The sequence below is a fragment of the Mauremys reevesii genome, linkage group 4, assembly GCF_016161935.1.
Source record: "Mauremys reevesii isolate NIE-2019 linkage group 4, ASM1616193v1, whole genome shotgun sequence".
NCBI lineage: Eukaryota > Metazoa > Chordata > Testudines > Geoemydidae > Mauremys > Mauremys reevesii.
In genome coordinates this window covers 107,177,953-107,195,215 of record NC_052626.1, presented here as the reverse complement: position 1 = coordinate 107,195,215, position 17,263 = coordinate 107,177,953, and the positions used below count along the sequence as shown (strand labels likewise).

General features: G+C 42.4%; 1 protein-coding gene across 1 annotated transcript in view; it reads left to right on the top strand.

Moving 5' to 3' along the window:
* The window catches only part of CD81 (CD81 molecule), a 71,411-nt gene that overhangs the window by 20,924 nt on the left and 33,224 nt on the right, over nt 1–17,263 (top strand). Inside the window, exon 2 of the mRNA XM_039536304.1 lies at nt 6,769–6,883. Within this exon, the coding sequence (XP_039392238.1) occupies nt 6,769–6,883 (115 nt within the window). The remainder of the gene's footprint in view (nt 1–6,768; nt 6,884–17,263) is intronic.

Sequence of the window (17,263 nt, the reverse complement as noted above, 5' to 3'; positions counted from 1 at the left end):
TCCTTGGGTAAGTCACATTCCTATAACTTCTGTCTAACAACTAAGAAAGCTTAATATAAACGAACAAACAGTCCTGGTAGGAGTAGCAACTTTCAGGTATAGTCTAGCGCCATCTAGGTAACTGATCTGAAACACCTGTAGCTCCACCCATTTTCAGGTGCTATCACAATCCAGGTAGATGAACAAAACTGGCCACCCCTAAAACGTTTGGTGCAGGACATAAGAGAAATGAACGTTTGTACAGTCCTTGCCCCCTCAAACGGCTTACTGCAGCCTTAGTCTCCATTTTAAGTATCTGAAATAAGGATTCAATTTAGCTTTCATAAGTGCTGTAATATGTTACATTCCAATTAATTATTAAAAACATGCTTTGAGGCCTAATTGTAATAGGTCTCATTACCCAGAGTTTAATCTCTCTGTAAATATGCTTTTAGAAATTGGCTGGTAACGTAAAATAGCTCTTCTATTAAGTTGAAATAAAGTGTGTAGTCTGAGACATTGAGGTGTGTTAAGTGTAGTGTTTGTGTGGGCAGTGGGAGTTGCGATTGGCCGAACCTGTGGACGCGGCAGGTAAACAAAACTTCCCGGCCCACCAGGGGGCTTACCCTCGCAGGCCAAAGGTTGCCGATCCCTGTAGACTCTAGGTCATCTCTGAGATAGTGACAGTTACCACTTGCAGCCAGCTTACAGTATGTGACTGAAGGTGCTACCAAGGTGGTGGAGGACTGTTTGCTATACGGGTGTTAAATCAGAGTGCTGAGGAATTGAGACCAAGAGATGGCCATCAGGGAAAGTGGTGAGAAAGCAGGACTAGTGCAGTGTTTTTTGTTTTCTACTCTGCCAAAATTCCACTAACTCTGAAGGAAAAAGCAAATAGAGAAATTGCTGTCTGTGGAACTGTCTAGCTCCCCTTTCAGGTTTTATGAGCTGTCACTGGGCTGTTCTGTCTCCTTTTTTTTTTTTTTTTTTTTTTTTTTATGTTTTAAGAGTTCTTCCAGTGGAAGCCAGGGTTACTATGGCAATCCAATGAGTTTTCTCCCTCCTGCTTCCTTCCCTTTGGAACCACAAGTGGCCAGATTCCTCAACTATGTTTAATATATTTTGGTGGTTATGAAGGATGTTTTTCAGGGAAATGATACATAATTCTGTCTTTATAATGGAAAAAGTGTTAGAATTTTTTCTCTCTCTCTCATATATAAGAGAACACTTTAAATACTTCCCTGTCTGTTCTTCAAAGCTCTTGGAGACAACTTGCTCCTGGACTCCTCCCAAATGTGATCTCGTTTGCTGGTTCATAACCATGGTGAAATGGGTAAAGGCAGGGACTGAGCCATCCAAAAGAGACACAGAAATTCAACAGGCCAATCAAAGTGAGCAGAAAATCCTCTTTGGGCGGTTTGCCTCCTAGGGGCCACATGCAGGTTCCTGCTTTAGGAGTGGCATTGATTAATTATGGGCCCTTCTCCTTTTTCCAAGTGAATAAACAAATGTGGATTTTATTATCATCCTAGACAACTAATGAGAAACTCCAGACGGGATTCTGGTTTCCATTTAAAAAAAAAAAAAAAAAAAAGCTCCTAGCTACCTTACTTGGAGCTGAATTGGAACCCTAACTGATTTCCCCTCTTCTCCCCCGCCCCCATCACTTTTTCCATAGCAAGTAGTGGGAGAGTGTTGGCCTGCCTGAAGCAAGTTCTGAGAGGTAGTTGGATACAATGTTTTTCCCTATCCATAATAAGCACTGAAAGCTCAGCTCAACTGGAAGAGGAACAGGAAATGGACTTGGGCAAAATATCTAGACACTTACTGGGCTAAATTTTCAACGGACTTACTTCCATGCTTGCATAGTTACTTTAATTGTATGCACAGATTAAGTGATTGTGCATATGTGGACATAGGCTCCTAACTAGCAATTTCCATGTGCAGTCATGCAGTTTGCCTTCATAATGGTGTTTGCCATTGCACACCTGTGGCTCTGTGCACTTCATTGCGCATTCAAGCTGACTCCAATCTAATTGAAAACTTGGGTCTGTGTTCTTGTATGTAACTAAAACTATTTTGTTTTTTGTGGGTCTTTTTTTAATCTTGCCCTGTTATAAGAAGGAGGCATTCCGCTAAAACTGGCCAAAATGTTCCAACTAAAAGAATAAATTCTGCAGTTGTTAAAGGAGCTGGGGAGAAGCAATGATTAAGGGATCAGGCAGAGAGGAGAACTGCAGAGGCAGCAGGGACCATTGACGCTACTGGGAATGCTGGTACCAGTAAGTGGACAAGTCAAGCCGTCTCTACTTCAGAGTCTGTGCTATACACTCTCCCCATATGTTTGAGTCTAAGAATAAGTGGCTAGTTCCATAAGAACCATAATGTCTGAGCTTTTCAAAACAACTCAGTGTTGGTCTAACTTTCCCATTGGAGTTTTACCATTCACTTCTGTTGATTTCAGTGGGAGCCGAATTAGGCCAATGCTGAATACCTTGGAAAAATCCCAGCTGACATTTGCTTATGCAGTGGTCCCAAGCATTAGACTCTGCCTGCAAATGTATAACTACAGTCTTTTGAACTACTACCAAAGACTCTCTTTTTATGGGACTATCATACAACCTGTTGTCAACCCCTCATGTACTTATAACTAATTTAGGGATCCTGTCAAAAATCAGCCCTCTTTTTAAGAGTTATTGTCTTTAAAAAAAATGTCATCCTCCTTTCACATGTATCCTTTAAAATGAGTTGGTACAAAGGCTAGAACCTTTAAAATAAAATGGAGTTTGAGTAGGCCCCACCAGTGAGTTCTAAAAGTGCCTTGGAAATCTCCCTTTAAATATAGTAGATTTTCTTACTTCAGAAACTAACATCTTATTTAAATAAGATGAGTATGACCATGTCAATGGGTCAGAGAAAAGTCCTGCTAGGAAAGATTTAGCTTGAATAAGTCATTCCCAAAAAGAGAGGTTTAAAAAGGAGTCATTCAAGTAATCCCCTAGTTTTGGTGTATGAGCATTTCAATTATATTTCAATCTTAGCCACCTTCTTTTCAAGGAAGCACGTGGTGGTGGTGGTGGTGTGTTTTGTTATTCCTCTTACCCCCAGTAATACTCTTACCCAAGAAGGCTGGATGTTTTGTTCAGAGAATTGTGGGTGCTATCATGGCATCAGGACTGGCACATCTTCCCTGTTAGCACAAAGTGACTACAAATGATGCCTCAGTTCTAATCCAATCACGTGCCTGTTTATTTTATGGAACTTGTGTTTATATTACACCTTTAAGCCCAATACAGGGAGTCTAGTTTCGTTATCCACTACTGGGATCAACTTTAATCCAGAGAATTTCATAGTTCATCCTCAGAGACCAAACAGAAACCCTTGGTAAGAGTGTGACAGGACTAAGTGCATTATTGACTGTACAGGAAAGTAACTCCTCCTGTTGGCTGCTAATAAAGATTTCATAGCTGGAACACCTGTGCACGCACGTATATGCATACTCTTGTCCCTCTACTCTGCTGCAGTATAGTAGGCCGTTTTAGGTAGGGTAGCCTTTTCTGTCTAATCAGCTAGTTGTGCTGTTCCAGGGATGGTGTCCCTATCTAGCCTCTGTTTACCAGAAGCTGGGAATGGGCGACAGGGGATGGAGAATTTGATGACTACCTGTTCTGTTCATTCCCTCTGGGGCAGCTGGCATTGGTTGGAAGACTGGATATTGGGCTAGATGGACCTTTGCTAGATGGCCATTCTTATGTTCCTCTTAGTAGTACGCTCTTAGTAGTACGCACTTATGGTGGTATCCATAGAAGCACTATAGTTTTAATGGCTTTAAAAAAAAGGATCCCTCAGATTAGTTTCCTAAAGCTGTATTTAGGCTAAATAAATGGCCTGATCTTCAGTAGTGCTGAGCATACAGCAGCTCCAGTTGAGTTCAAACTCTCAAGTTAAGTACAGGAAATGCCTGTCAGAGAAAGAACTTGAGTTGATTTTGTTTGTCCAAACTTACTATTGTGATCTCCTGAATAAACCAGTAGTACAGATATAATAAATTATCCAGGAGATGTGCATACGGCCCTTCCATGCAAAGTGGCTCCATCTTCCTATAAGATTTTCTTCAATGAAGGTCAGCATTGGACTGTCATTCCATGTCTTGCCCTGTCCAATCAGTTACCACTAATTTTTTTTAAATATTTTTTTTTAAACTGTCACTTATCAGAGATAATTGTAAGGGGGAGGAGGGAAGACTTTGTGTACACACACACAAAGTTGTCCTTATGAATGACTTGAACTTGACCAACAAATGCTAGATGGCAGTTATAGCTGATGCACAACCAGATCTGTAGACTGTGTCCTACCCTCTGAAATTCTCAAGGAACATTGATGCTGAGTCATGTTTTAATGCTACTACAAATGAGATTGGAACAGTTTCTGAATAAGCAGGGAGGTGGCCTAAGTTACTGTCAGCCAAGCGCCATATTTGTTAGAGATCTGAGCTTAAGAAATGTTTTGTTTTTGATACTTGTGCAATTCTATATATACTTTCTCTATGAATTACATCCATCAACGGGTTATTGGTCCTCAGGTTGCCTGCTGAACAAGATGATCTTCATGTATGTGTTGAGGCAACTGTCATCTCTGTGGAGAAATAGACATGCCACAAAGGAGTGGGAAGGTGAAGAGTAAACAGGACTCTGGCTATCCATGATGGAGATCAGCTATCTAAAAGATCTCTTGAAGAAAACAGTGTCTGCTGTTTAGACTGGCTACAGTCAAATCGATGCACAGAAAAAGCCGGGGGGGGGGGGATTTTCAGAAGTGCCTAAGTCACTTAGGTACTCTTCAAAATGCTTTGTTAAATGCCTAGCGGGGAGCTTAAGGGGAATTGTGAAGGGTAATATGCTTTTTTCCAAGTTCATATGGATCTTCTGATAACGTGCTACACGTGTGCTGGATGTTTGATTTTTTTTTTGTTTGTTCTTACCTTGCATCAATATGTACCGGTTAAGCATGCTTCTACAAGGCTGATTGTCATCAAAGCTTTTCCGTGTGGCCCGTGGTTTTTGGGAGTACTAGAAAACTTGCTACGCTGTGTCTGGTCAAATTCTAGATTCTAGATAAATGCAACCATGCATTGGGAGTAGGAAAAGAATGCAGATCTGAAGGAGAAATTGACAAACTTTAGAAACTGTTTTCTCATCCCTTCCTGTCACAACAGGTACACAACCAAAGGTGAAGTGTGAAAGCATAGCACATCCCAGTGTAAGATAACTTCACTATAAGCACAATGTTTAAAAATAGTTAATCCTGGGATGTGTCGCTAAAGATATCTAAAACAAACCAGAAGAAACTGGTTCTGTCCCTACATCATAGATGAGCAATACCATGTGTCTTCAGACTTACTATCTCCACTTCCAGTGGGACTAAACTTAAATTGTACCTCTGTCTAAAAGCTACCCTTAAAGCTACCCTCCTAAAAAATAATCTTGTAACAGCAGCCACTGCACATTAGCAATATTTTACCCTAGAATCATCTGCCTTGTGCTAATAGGACAGTGGGAAGCACTGTGAAATCTTCAGGATGAAAGATGCTGTATACAATATAAATGAAAGGTCAAAACAATTAAACCGTCGATGGTGCCCACATGTCTGGTCTGGTATCGAGAAGGAGATTGGTGCGTTTTCCAGTTTAAACATACAGGAATGTAAGGAGCTAAAATATTCAGAGGTTGGAAAAACTAGGTCTGTCTTTTTTTTTTGTTTTAAATATATATAATGTTTGTATACCTCTTTGTGTGTGTCTGTGTGTATACACACACACACACACACACACACACACACACACACATACACACAAAAAGAGGCATACAACATTCTGAAGGGGCTCGAGAGGATTGTATGGGGCCAAACCCATAGGATGCACCTCTAACTTAGAGGCTCGGTGCGGATGGGGATTTCTTCTACCCAATGGCTAACATCCTGCTGTGCAGTGCACTCTGCCCCTGTTCCTAATGGGAACCAGAGATAGACTGTCCCTAGGGGCATGATGCCAGACATCCCATTATGACAGATCCTCGCCTTTGTGGTTTTGGAGAGCCAGAAGGCATGTTAGTCATTCTTTGGCCTAGCGCTCGGGGGAATCGTTACATTGAAATACTGCCCATGTGCTGCTAGGGTGGAAACTCTCACTCCTCCTTTTCCTTCCAACCTCCAGCAAAAGAGAGAGGTTTTGAAAAGTATTTAGCCACACATAAAAAGAAATGCATACTCTTGAGCAGCTACTAGTTGCGAAATGGACTGGGATAGGCATTCCGGAGCCACTCCTGTGCCTGGAACAGACCTGTCATTCAGCCATGAAATCTGTCACTCTTCTCTTCAAACTCAGCCTGGATAGCCTAGTGATGAAGGGCCTTATTCTGCAACCCCTCATATGTAACTCTCAGAGGATCTGGGGAAAGATCTATGTGCAGAGAGACTGACTGCAGAATCAGTAGGAGAACTCCTAACTGGAAATAGACAAGGTCATTAGGTGGAGAGCGTATGGTCAATATATTAGACAAAGGGCACCCCAAGTGAGCTGTTTTTATGAATCCTGTGGCTCTGTGTATGAGAGCCATATATTGGACAAGCTTAGTAGAGAGAGAGCTGTCTCTATATATGCTCTGCCAGTGCCCTGCATGTTGGGTAAGGCCTCTGGAAGGACTTTTGTTGTGTGTAAATAGACTGTATGATGGGACATGTGATGGAATGAGTGTTGCTAATTATGTACCCTTCTCTCTGGTTTCTACCCAGCTTGCAGGAGGAATCATTCTTGGTGTGGCGCTCTGGCTCCGTCATGATTCGCAGACCACAAGTATCCTGTACTTGCATCTAGGTGACAAGCAGGCCCCTAATACATTCTATATTGGTAAGTAGTGCCGGGAAAGAAGTAGGTGGGTGAGTGTGGAGGGAGTGAGGTTTGTATGCATCTCCATTGGTGGTGGTACCTGCACAACTTGTCCTGTTCCAACGAAGCATGACACACCCAGAAATGCAGACAGAAAGCACTGTTCCTATGCCGGTGTGACCGGGGTCCTAGTGGGGAGCCAACTATGGTTTCCAAGTTAGGGTGAACCCCAAAGAATGGGGCAGCCAAACCCCAAAAAGCTAGTGGATATTCAAATACTTAGATTTACCAAACCAGCATAAAACAGCTTCTTTATTACCTCACTGGTTACTCAGAAGTCCAAACAACAGAGTTTCCTTAAAGTGATCCAACCTCAGGCCTCCATCCAGGTACCCATGTCAAATATGATGTTAATTTATGTAAATCTTATTTAATCATATAAAAGAAAAGCTTCTACCAATCCCAAAGGGACGGAAACTTTACCTCCCAGGTTAATTAATGTTTCAGATCTTACCCAAGTACACGGTACAGCCAATTCTTATTAATTAAACTAAAATTTTCTAAAAAACGAGAGAGTATGGTTAAAATATCAATATATATACAGACATGAGTTCAATGCATGGAGGTGCTGATTCATAGCAGAGATCGTGAGCTTCATAGTTGCAAGGAGTTCCTTTAGAATTCAGTTTATAGGTCATAGTCCAATGTCTGAATCTCATATTCAGAGAGTACCAGCATAACTGGGACCTCAGTCTTGTGACTCAAACTTCCCCGATGAAGTCTAAGCAAATCTGAGATGACAGAATCAGGACCCAAGCATCTTTTATACAATTTCATGTCTTTTGACAAGTTGGAATTCCTCAGGGAACAAAAGTCAGGATGACTTTGAAGGAGGTCCATCACTGGTACTTAGCTATATGAGTTAACATAAGGCCATTTGCTTGTTCCTCCACCATTCACAGTATATTTCAAAGAGATGAATACCGAGATATCCTGTGCTTACAATTCATTTACATGATAGGATGTTATTTTGACCTCTGAATTATCAGAATACAGTATAGACAGGGACTGTTGATTACATTGTCCGCCCTACTCATACATATGTAAATACACAATAACACAAACATTATTTCCCCACATGTCTTCTGTGGGTTATTTATTTTGCAGAATGTTTAACCTTTTCTAGCCATGCGTCACAGCAGGCATCCTAAAAACATAATGTATGCTTGTGACATTGCACTCTATATTTTATGGAAATATGCTAATGAGTATGAATATAATGTAACTGGAATATGCTTCATGCAGAAGATCTCTTGTAAGGTATCATTACAAAGCTTATAATCTACTGAGTGTGGTCATCCTATTTGTATAAATGTATCACTCTTGTATCTGAAACTAGAAATATGAAATATAACTAAGGGTCTATTGTAATTCAGTTTTATTACTATACTAGGTTTAGACTTGCATGTTTTATTTTATTTTACTTGGTAATTCACTTTGTTCTGTCTGTTACTACTTGGAACCACTTAAATCCTACTTTCTGTATTTAATAAAATACTTTTTACTTATTAATTAACCCAGAATATGTATTAATACCTGAGGGGGGCAAACAGCTGTGCATATCTCTCTATCAGTGTTATAGAGGGCGAACGATTTGAGTTTACCCTGCATAAGCTTTATACAGGGCAAAACGGATTTATTTGGGGTTTAGACCCCATTGGGAGTTGGGCATCTGAGTGTTAAAGACAGGAACACTACTGTTAGCTGCTTTCAGTTAAGTTTGCAGCTTTGGGGCATGTGGTTCAGACCCTGGGTCTGTGTTGGAGCAGACTGGCGTGTCTGGCTTCGCAAGACAGGGTGCTGGAGTCCCAGGCTGTCAGGGAAGGCAGGGCAGAAGTAGTCTTGGCACATCAGTTGACATTTCCCAAGGGGGTTTCTGTGATCCAACCCATCACAATGCTCATTATGGCAATATATGGAATAAAGTGTAGGCTAAAATATCTCATACTAGCAAGATATGACATGCATGTGCAAATCCTGTTTGATTATATGTAACCTGTATTGCATGTATCTCAGATCCTAGAGTCAAAGGAGTTAAAATGAAATGCATCTTTAAAAGAAATCCATCTTTTCTCTGCAAGCAGTAAAGAGAGTTTCCCCTGTCCCATTTTCACTAATATCCTTTAAATACGTTTAACTTCAGGAGGGAGTTGTATGATGGGTCTGGACATAAGGGAGAGGAGGGATTGCTTGCTGTAGCTGTTTTTTGAGATTGTTGCTTCTCTGCTGCAGGAATATGGAGCAGCTGAAGGAACAGTCGGCAATGGAAAATAAATTGTGGAGACCAGCATGACTCATGTTTTCCAGGCGTGTGCGAGTGTGTTAGGTTTAATGTGATTTCAGTAATTGGTCAGCATTCTGACTTGTTGGAAAGGGGAGACCCTTATTTGACTGTGCTTGTCTGCACTCGAGCAGCAGCTCAAGTCTTGGAGAATTGGCTTGAGCAGGATGTCTGCTTTCCAAGGTCCCCTTTTCTTATGAGGTTTGACCTCTGTGCTGTGTATCTGAAATCAGCTGTCTGTCTGCAAGGGGAATGCTGAGGATGCTGTGTGCGGGGGGGGGGAAGGGGTGTGTGGAGGAGATGATGATGACTGCAGGGTACTGGGTGTGGACCAAGCATTCCTGCATTCTCAGGGGTAGACACACAGGAAAGAGATGCTGTCATGGCTGGGGACCTGGGGGAGGACGACATCTGGAAAAATTATCCTCCATTCCTGTTCAAGACAAAACTGTGTATGGGTCGGATTCTCCTCAGATCTGCTCCAGTTTAACTCTGTTGACTTTAATGGAGGTTTACCTGATTTCCCTCCCTCCCCCCCCTCCGCCCCCACTGGTGTGAAAGAAGAATGAGCCCCATAGCTTCTTCCCCACTACTGTCCACTCAGACAAGATGTCTTCAATATCTGCACATATAGTTCTCCACCAGGTGGAGATACTTTAAGGGGCAGCCCTCTTCCAAATGCTGGAGAAAAGGAAGAGTGAGGTGGCTGTCACCAATATGGGATAGTCGTAGAGCTCGTGGGTTTAGAGGTGTGGAGATAATCCTTCCCGTTTTGAGAACGAGAAGAGACTTGGAAATAAGAACACTGTCCCTTTAGGTGGAGAATTGCTCCTAGAACCGCAATCCACTTCTCTCATAAGGCCCTCAGTAGACTGCATGTGACAACCCTAATATAATGGCAGGCTGCTGATCTGTATAGATTCAGAGGATACTAAAGACAGTCTCTGGTTGAACTCCCATAACACCAGCATACCACTCTTCCCTGTCAAAACAATGGGTTGTACAGTCGCACTACAGCCATCTGGATAACTGGAGTGCATTCTGACAATGGGGGGATGCCTGGATTGTGATAACAGCTGCTCAGACTTGTGCTAGAGTTCATAAATGGATCCATGCACCTGGATATACACCCTACATGTGCCCTCAGTGAGCCAGACTTTTCATAGAGCTCCGCAACTGACATGACATTCACGTTGGGTGCTGAACTCTCTTGAAAATCTGGCCTTGCGTGCCCAGAGACTGCAGAGATGGATTGGTTGTAAATGCATGTAACATTAGCTTCAGTGTACTTGGATCCTTTCCCTTTCTACTGCCTGTTGAGGGAATATTAAAAAGGCAGAACTTGCCATGCCAGGCTGGACCCAATGTTCCATGTAGTCAGATATCCTGCTACCAGCAGTAGCCAATATAATCTGCTTCATAGGAAAGTGTTTCAGTTCAACTTCCACTCCCCCACCAAAATGACACATCTAGTCAGTTTTCTATTGCTGTACATAGGGGTGGAAGGTGTTAATTCCTCAATCCACAAAGGGTCTTAGTCTTCCACCAGGGCCTTCTGTAGACTTCTGCATGTGGACACCGTTGGCCTTTATTCAGCACATCCCCTCTTTCAATATAAACTCCAACATGGTGAGACCGAAAGGGCAGAGAGTCCAGGTGTCTAGTTACCCCAGCAATTGGCCCAAAGATCAACTTCCTTCTCAAGGCAAAAAATGAGTCCCTTCCCTGCCCCTCTGCCTGAGGTGAGCTACCCAGAGGACAAGGAAACTGGGAGGAGCTGTTCATCTTCCTCCAAAATCTGAGAGAATCGAGCAATTGGACAGCTAAATGGTTTCCTCCAGGGTTTTGTCTCCCTCTTTTGAGTCTTTCTGCAAGGATGCATGTGCTCAGGATTGGCTCCAATAGCAGGTGCTTGTAATGTTTTAAAGTGACAGAATCAGCAATCCAACATGGGCCTATCAGACTTAAAGTAGGAGAACCTTACCACTGGCCTTCCTGACACTCAAGAATGGATGTGGTCTCTTTATTTAAAATTTCATGAATTATAGTCAGTAACAGATCTGCCTAGCTTCCCTGTGATGACAGTAATTCCCATTCAGTAATAGTAGTGGAGCATTTCCTTCAGCTGCTCCCTGCCACTCCCAGAGTCTGGAGCCTGAGATGACTTTTATAATTAAGGCATTCCCTTCTTGGTACACGATACGCTGCTTTTTCTCCCCCACAACATTTCCATTTCACAGTCAGGAGGTTCTGTAATGTAGACTGGCCTGCTGTGTTCTTTCCCTTGCAGAATATTTTAGTGTCTAGTGTGAGGGTTTATTCCCAAAATTTACTAGGGTATTTTTAACAAATGTTGGCATGACTGTGGGACAGCAGGAAGCAGTAGAGCTATCCAGGGATGAAGCCCTGCTTAGTTGTTAGATCTGGTGAGGCTGCAGGGATTGGTAGGAGGCAGATTGGCCATTTTGTCTTCTGTGGAGATCTGTTCTGCAGAGGCTATTATGCAGGGGAATACATGTGAAGGAGGTAAAGTAACAACCAACTCAGTCAGTTTTACCCACAGTGGGGAGAGTGCTGAAACCATCAAGGAGGGGCTGTATGGGAAGCTGTAAGGGATATGGGGTGTAGCACTAGACATCTTTGCTCATTGGGTGCGGTATGCTGGAAGGCTCTATCTTCCTTCCCAGAAATGAAGCTGCTTTCCCCGTGACAAGGCTGGCGTGCATGCTCATTCCCAGTGTTTATGTTCTCCAAGTTTCTCCATTCCATGTTGGCAGAGGGAGTGGAGCAGCTGGATGTTGTTTTAATGTTAGAGTTTTGGTTGTTCTCCCTCCTTCAGTTGCTGCTTTGAGTCAGTAGTGAGGCCAAAGCTTCAGAGAGCCTGTTAAATGTCAGTTAAGAAAAGAGCTCCCTGGGGTGCTGCCATGGGGAGGGGAGGAGCCTGCAGTGAAGCACAGTGGAAGGAGGGGGAGATTCTCACATGATGCAGGCCCTGGACCTTGACTGTTGGATGCACCTGTTGCTACAAATTCATGTGCCAGTGCGCAGCTGCTGTCCCCATTCATGTTTTCATTCTTTGTTGAAAGCCACTTGAAGCTGGGGTTTTCCACAGGAAATACTCTTTTTGATGTGCTTTAGCTTCCCACTGTCTCCAACCAGTTCCATTTATCTGCTTGTTTTGAATTGGCTTCCCAGGACATAACAAGATTTTATTTGTTGGCTCTTTCAGTTTGTTGTTTTAAATCTATCTAATCTTAGCTGCTTTCTGCAACCTTCTTCATTTTGAGCCTCTGTTCTGATTGTGGACATGACCATCCAGAAAATAGTATTTAACCCTGTCAGCTCTTCAAAAGACAACAAGGTTGTCTTTCAGCAGCTTAAGGCAGGGGGGCACTTCCTGAGTAGCAGTTGTTTACCTCTGTTGTGGAGCAGTAAGGCAATATGCACAGGCGTGCTTTCTTTGCATTAGAGCTGGGCACACAGTCTGCTCATGCATCATATACACATGCATGCCAAGCCTGTTTTGCCCTTACCTGATGCCATTTTTTAAAAGGGTGGTCAACTCATACCATCCCTCTCTGGAGAATAAAAATGGTGTGGGAGGTTAAGGTGATCTTTCTCTCTCACATCCTCTAGTAGGGAAATGTTTGCATGAGCACCTACCTACCCTGTTCATAATTATATTCTGTAATAGGGAAATTTCTACAGACACATGCACTTTCACAAATATCTCCTAGCGGTGAGATTTTTTCAAAGGCATACCACTATCTTTCGGTAGGAGTTGGGTGCCTTGATTGCCTTCTCTGCCTTTTGAAAATCTCCCCCTGTATCTTGAAGGAGCAATTGGCTCGCTCCCAAATGCATCCTCCCTCCACCTTATTGATAGTTGCAAAATCAGAAACCCTGCTGCACACTACCATTGCATCTGAAATGCCCACTCTACACTGCAGACATAGTATGTGTTCATAGGTCGTTAGAAACACACTGGTAGAGGATAGTAGAGATTAGGACACTCAAGCAATTAAAAAAATTAATCGCAATTAATAGTGCTGTTAATAATAGAAAACCATTTATTTAAATATTTTTGGATGTTTTCTACATTTTCAAATATTTTTATTTCAATTACCACACAGAATACAAAGTGTACAGTGCTTACTTTATATTTATTTTTATTACAAATATTTGCACTGTAAAAAAAAGAAGAAATAGTATTTTTCAATTCACCTAATACAAGTATTGCAGTGCAATCTCTTTATCATGAAAGTTGAACTTACAAGTGTAGAATTATGTACAAAAAATAACTGCATTCAAAAATAAAACCATGTAAAACTTCAGCGCCTTGAAAGTCCACTTAGTCCTACTTCTTGTACAGCCAGTCGCTCAGACAAACAAGTTTGTTTACGTTTGCAGGAGATAACAAGAAGCGGGCAGCATTTACAATGCTGAAAGTGAGAACAGACATTTGTATGGCATTGTTATACCTGGTGTCACAAGATATTTATGTGCCAGATATGCTAAAGATTCATATGTCCCTTTATGCTTCAACCACCATTCCAGAGGACATGCGTCCATGCTGATGACTGGTTCTGCTCGATAACAATCCAAAGCAGTGTGAACTGACGCATGTTCATTTTCATCATCACTAACACAAGGTTGATTTACCTTTTTGGTGGTTCGGGTGCTATAGTTTCTGCATCAGAGTGTTGCGCTTTTAAGACTTCTGGAAGCATGCTCCACACTTTGTCCCTCTCAGATTTTGGAAGGCACTTCAGATTCTTAAACCCTGGGTTGAGTGCTGTAGCTGTCTTCAGAAATTTCACATTGGTACCTTCTTTGCATTTTGTCAAATCTGCAGTGAAAATGTTCTTAAAAATGAAAAACTTGTTGGGTCATCATCTGAGACTATCATAACATGAAATATATGGCAGAATGCAGTTAAAACAGCAGGAAACATACAATTCTCCCCCAAGGAATTCAGTTGTAAATTTAATTAATGCATTATTTTTTTAATGAGCGTCGTCAGCATGGAAGCATGTCCTCTGGAACGGTGGCTAAAACATGAAGAGGCATATGAATGTTTAGCATATCTGGCATGTAAATACCTCGCAATGCTAGCTACAAATGTGCCATGTGAATGTCTGTTCTCACTTTCTGGTGACATTATAAATAAGAAGCGGGCAGCATTACCTCCTGTAAATGTAAACAAACTTATTTCTCTTAGCAATTGGCTGAACAAGAAGTAGAACTGATTGGACTTGTAGGCTCTAAAGTTTTACATTGCTTTGCTTTGTTTTTGAGTGCAGTTACGTAACAAAAAAAAATACATTTGTGCATTTCACTTTCACAATAAAGAGATTGCACTACGGTACTCTTATGATGTGAATTGAAAAATACTATATCATTTTTACAGTGCAAATATTTGTAATAAAAAATCTAAAGTGAGCACTGTACACTTTGTATTCTGTTTGTAATTTAATCAAAATATTTGAAAATGTAGAAAAAATCCAAAATATTTAATAAATTTCAATTGGTATTCTATTGTTTAACTGTGTGATTAAAAATTAGTCATTATTAATCAATTTTAATCACAATTAACTCAAAAATTAATCTCATTCATTAATTCTGATTAATCAACAGCCCTAGTATAGATACATACTTTTTATAAGCAACTTGTTGACCTGTCAAACTCTCTAACAATGGATTAACCATTGATTAAAATATCTACTAACCCTTTATTCAAAGTGTGACCAAACTAGTTACCAGTGCTTCTGGATAAAGAACTTCATTGGGAGACACTCTTTCATCTCTCCACTTTGGCCTAGAGACTGTGAATGGTAATGTAATGGCAGGGGTGCTGGAACAATTTGTGTAGTGGGTGTGCTGAACCAAACTGTAAACCCTGTATATGATGGAAACCACTTCAAGCCAGGGAGACCCCAGTTGCATAAGCTGTAAGTACTAGAGTGACAGCATGTTCCAGCTGCTGCAGCTCCAATAGTCCCCTGCCTAAACTTTAGCGAGGCAGCAGTGCAGGGATGGGACCAGAGGCAGACAGATGCTCGGGCTCTAGAGGGGTTAGCTGACACAGGGCTCATTGTGTAGGCCCAAATGAGTGTAATGGGAGCTCGGTCCTACTTGGCTGACTTAATCCAGCTGAGTAAAGCAAGAAGCCCTATCCTGCAAATATTTCATGGTGTGCTATACAAGTAGTTCCACTGAGGGCAATGGGACCACTCACAGGAGGAAGGGTTTGTAGGGTCAGGCCCCCAGGTTGTAATCTTGTGATCCTGGCTGCCAAGGCACACGTTTCTTCTCCTCCTTCAATCCCACAGGGAATGTAATGATGCAGGTGGTGAAGCGAAGGTGCTGGGAGCTTGCAGGGGAAAGAAATGTAAAGGAAGGGAAAGTGAGGGGGTCGCTCCTGGAGAAGAACTATCCGCAGAGGCTCTGAGCCTTTAGTCATTTTTCGGCAGGCTTGTGGGGGGCAAGAGGCTCAAAGTACAGAGGATGAGTCACACCTTCAGGGGAGGAATGGCCGGTGTGTGCTGTGGGGAACTGAGCTATCGCAAGTATCCAGTGCACCTTCAGAGAGGGGGTGGAGGGAATTAGATGCTCGGTGCCCCCTTAGGGGCTTGGCGCTGGTTAAGTGCTGTGGAGAGGCTAAACTGAGACACTGATGACTTCCTGCATTCACCGTGGGCTGCTTGCTATTACCACATGCTGTGTGGGGCAGCGCTGCTACGGTTGGCTCTCCCACACTGTTAGCTAGCTTGTAAGAGGATATCAGGATCTTGCCAGATCACTTTTATTGTTAATGTAAAGAGTCACTCTCTTTTGTCACCTTCTGCATGTAAAATGGAAGCATTTCTAGGAAGGCTAGTTCTGTAACCTCACTGAGTTTCATTCAGCTGTCTCTGTCTGATGCTTCTCCTCCCTGTGTTATCTCTTTCCCCCATTCAGCACTCTCCCCTATTTATCTCCTTACTCCAATCATCCCAAGCATTTTTTTTGGGTGGGGGAGGGGTTCAGTTGCTAATTTTCCTTCTCAAACCTCTGGTTCAAATTCTGCTCTAGGTCCCATCCAAGCAGCCCCCATTGTAGATAGTCAATGGGGATTGTATTGATGAAGCAGATGGTAGAATTTGGCCTTTTGTTTTCTTGGATTGCTGTTTCCCCTGGAAAACAGGGTTAAGGAGGGTGCCATATTACTCATTAACCCCTTAAATTCTACTAGGAAATTTGTAGTGAGCACCTACATCTTTCTGGTTTGATACTTCGTACCTGTGAGACAGTCCAAACACTTTGACTAGAGGTTTACCTGACCTTCTCCCTAATCTATGGGAGAGGCAGCTCATGATGTAAAAGGAAGGACTCTATTGTGTCAGTTTGCTGGGTGCTGAGATCCTTCTTGCCCCGTGATTCTCACAGGAATGGTCTTGGCCCTAGGTTGCATCAGTGGAGCCGGCTGAGATATTTAGCAGCTGAGCACAGTAACTCTAGGCATGCTGTCGGCATGTGTTTGGGTGCAGGATGTTCCAAGGTAGGTGCTGGGATGGGAGAGGTGGACGACATAAGAATGTTAGCAACTTATCTAGCACCGCATGACGAATCCATTACCAGTGGCGGGCTGGTTCTGCTGAAAGAGCACTGACATCAAGGAGTCCCAGATCCCAGCAACACTAGGTGTTTTGGTCCTGCTGATTGGATGCAAACGTCTGAGTCACAGACATCTTGTCCCAGCTTTGGCAGGATGAAGGAAAGCTTAGATTGGAGTCTAGCTAAAGTCCAAAGTTTTTGGCTTACTATATCACCCTCTCACCCTCATGGTTTTTATTTTCTCTCTTTCAGACTTCTCCAGGGGTAGTTGGTAATGTTTCTTTTACAGTGCTTGTCTACGACCTTCAGTAGTTGCCGTTTTATCCTTCACATGAAAAACAGGGAGCACTCTGCATCACCTCCTCCCTCCTGGGTTTATTTTTTCTGTTTCTCATCAGACTGCCATTGAATGCTGCAGTCATATGGCTCTTGAAACACACTAACTCAGCAGATCCTAAATAGGA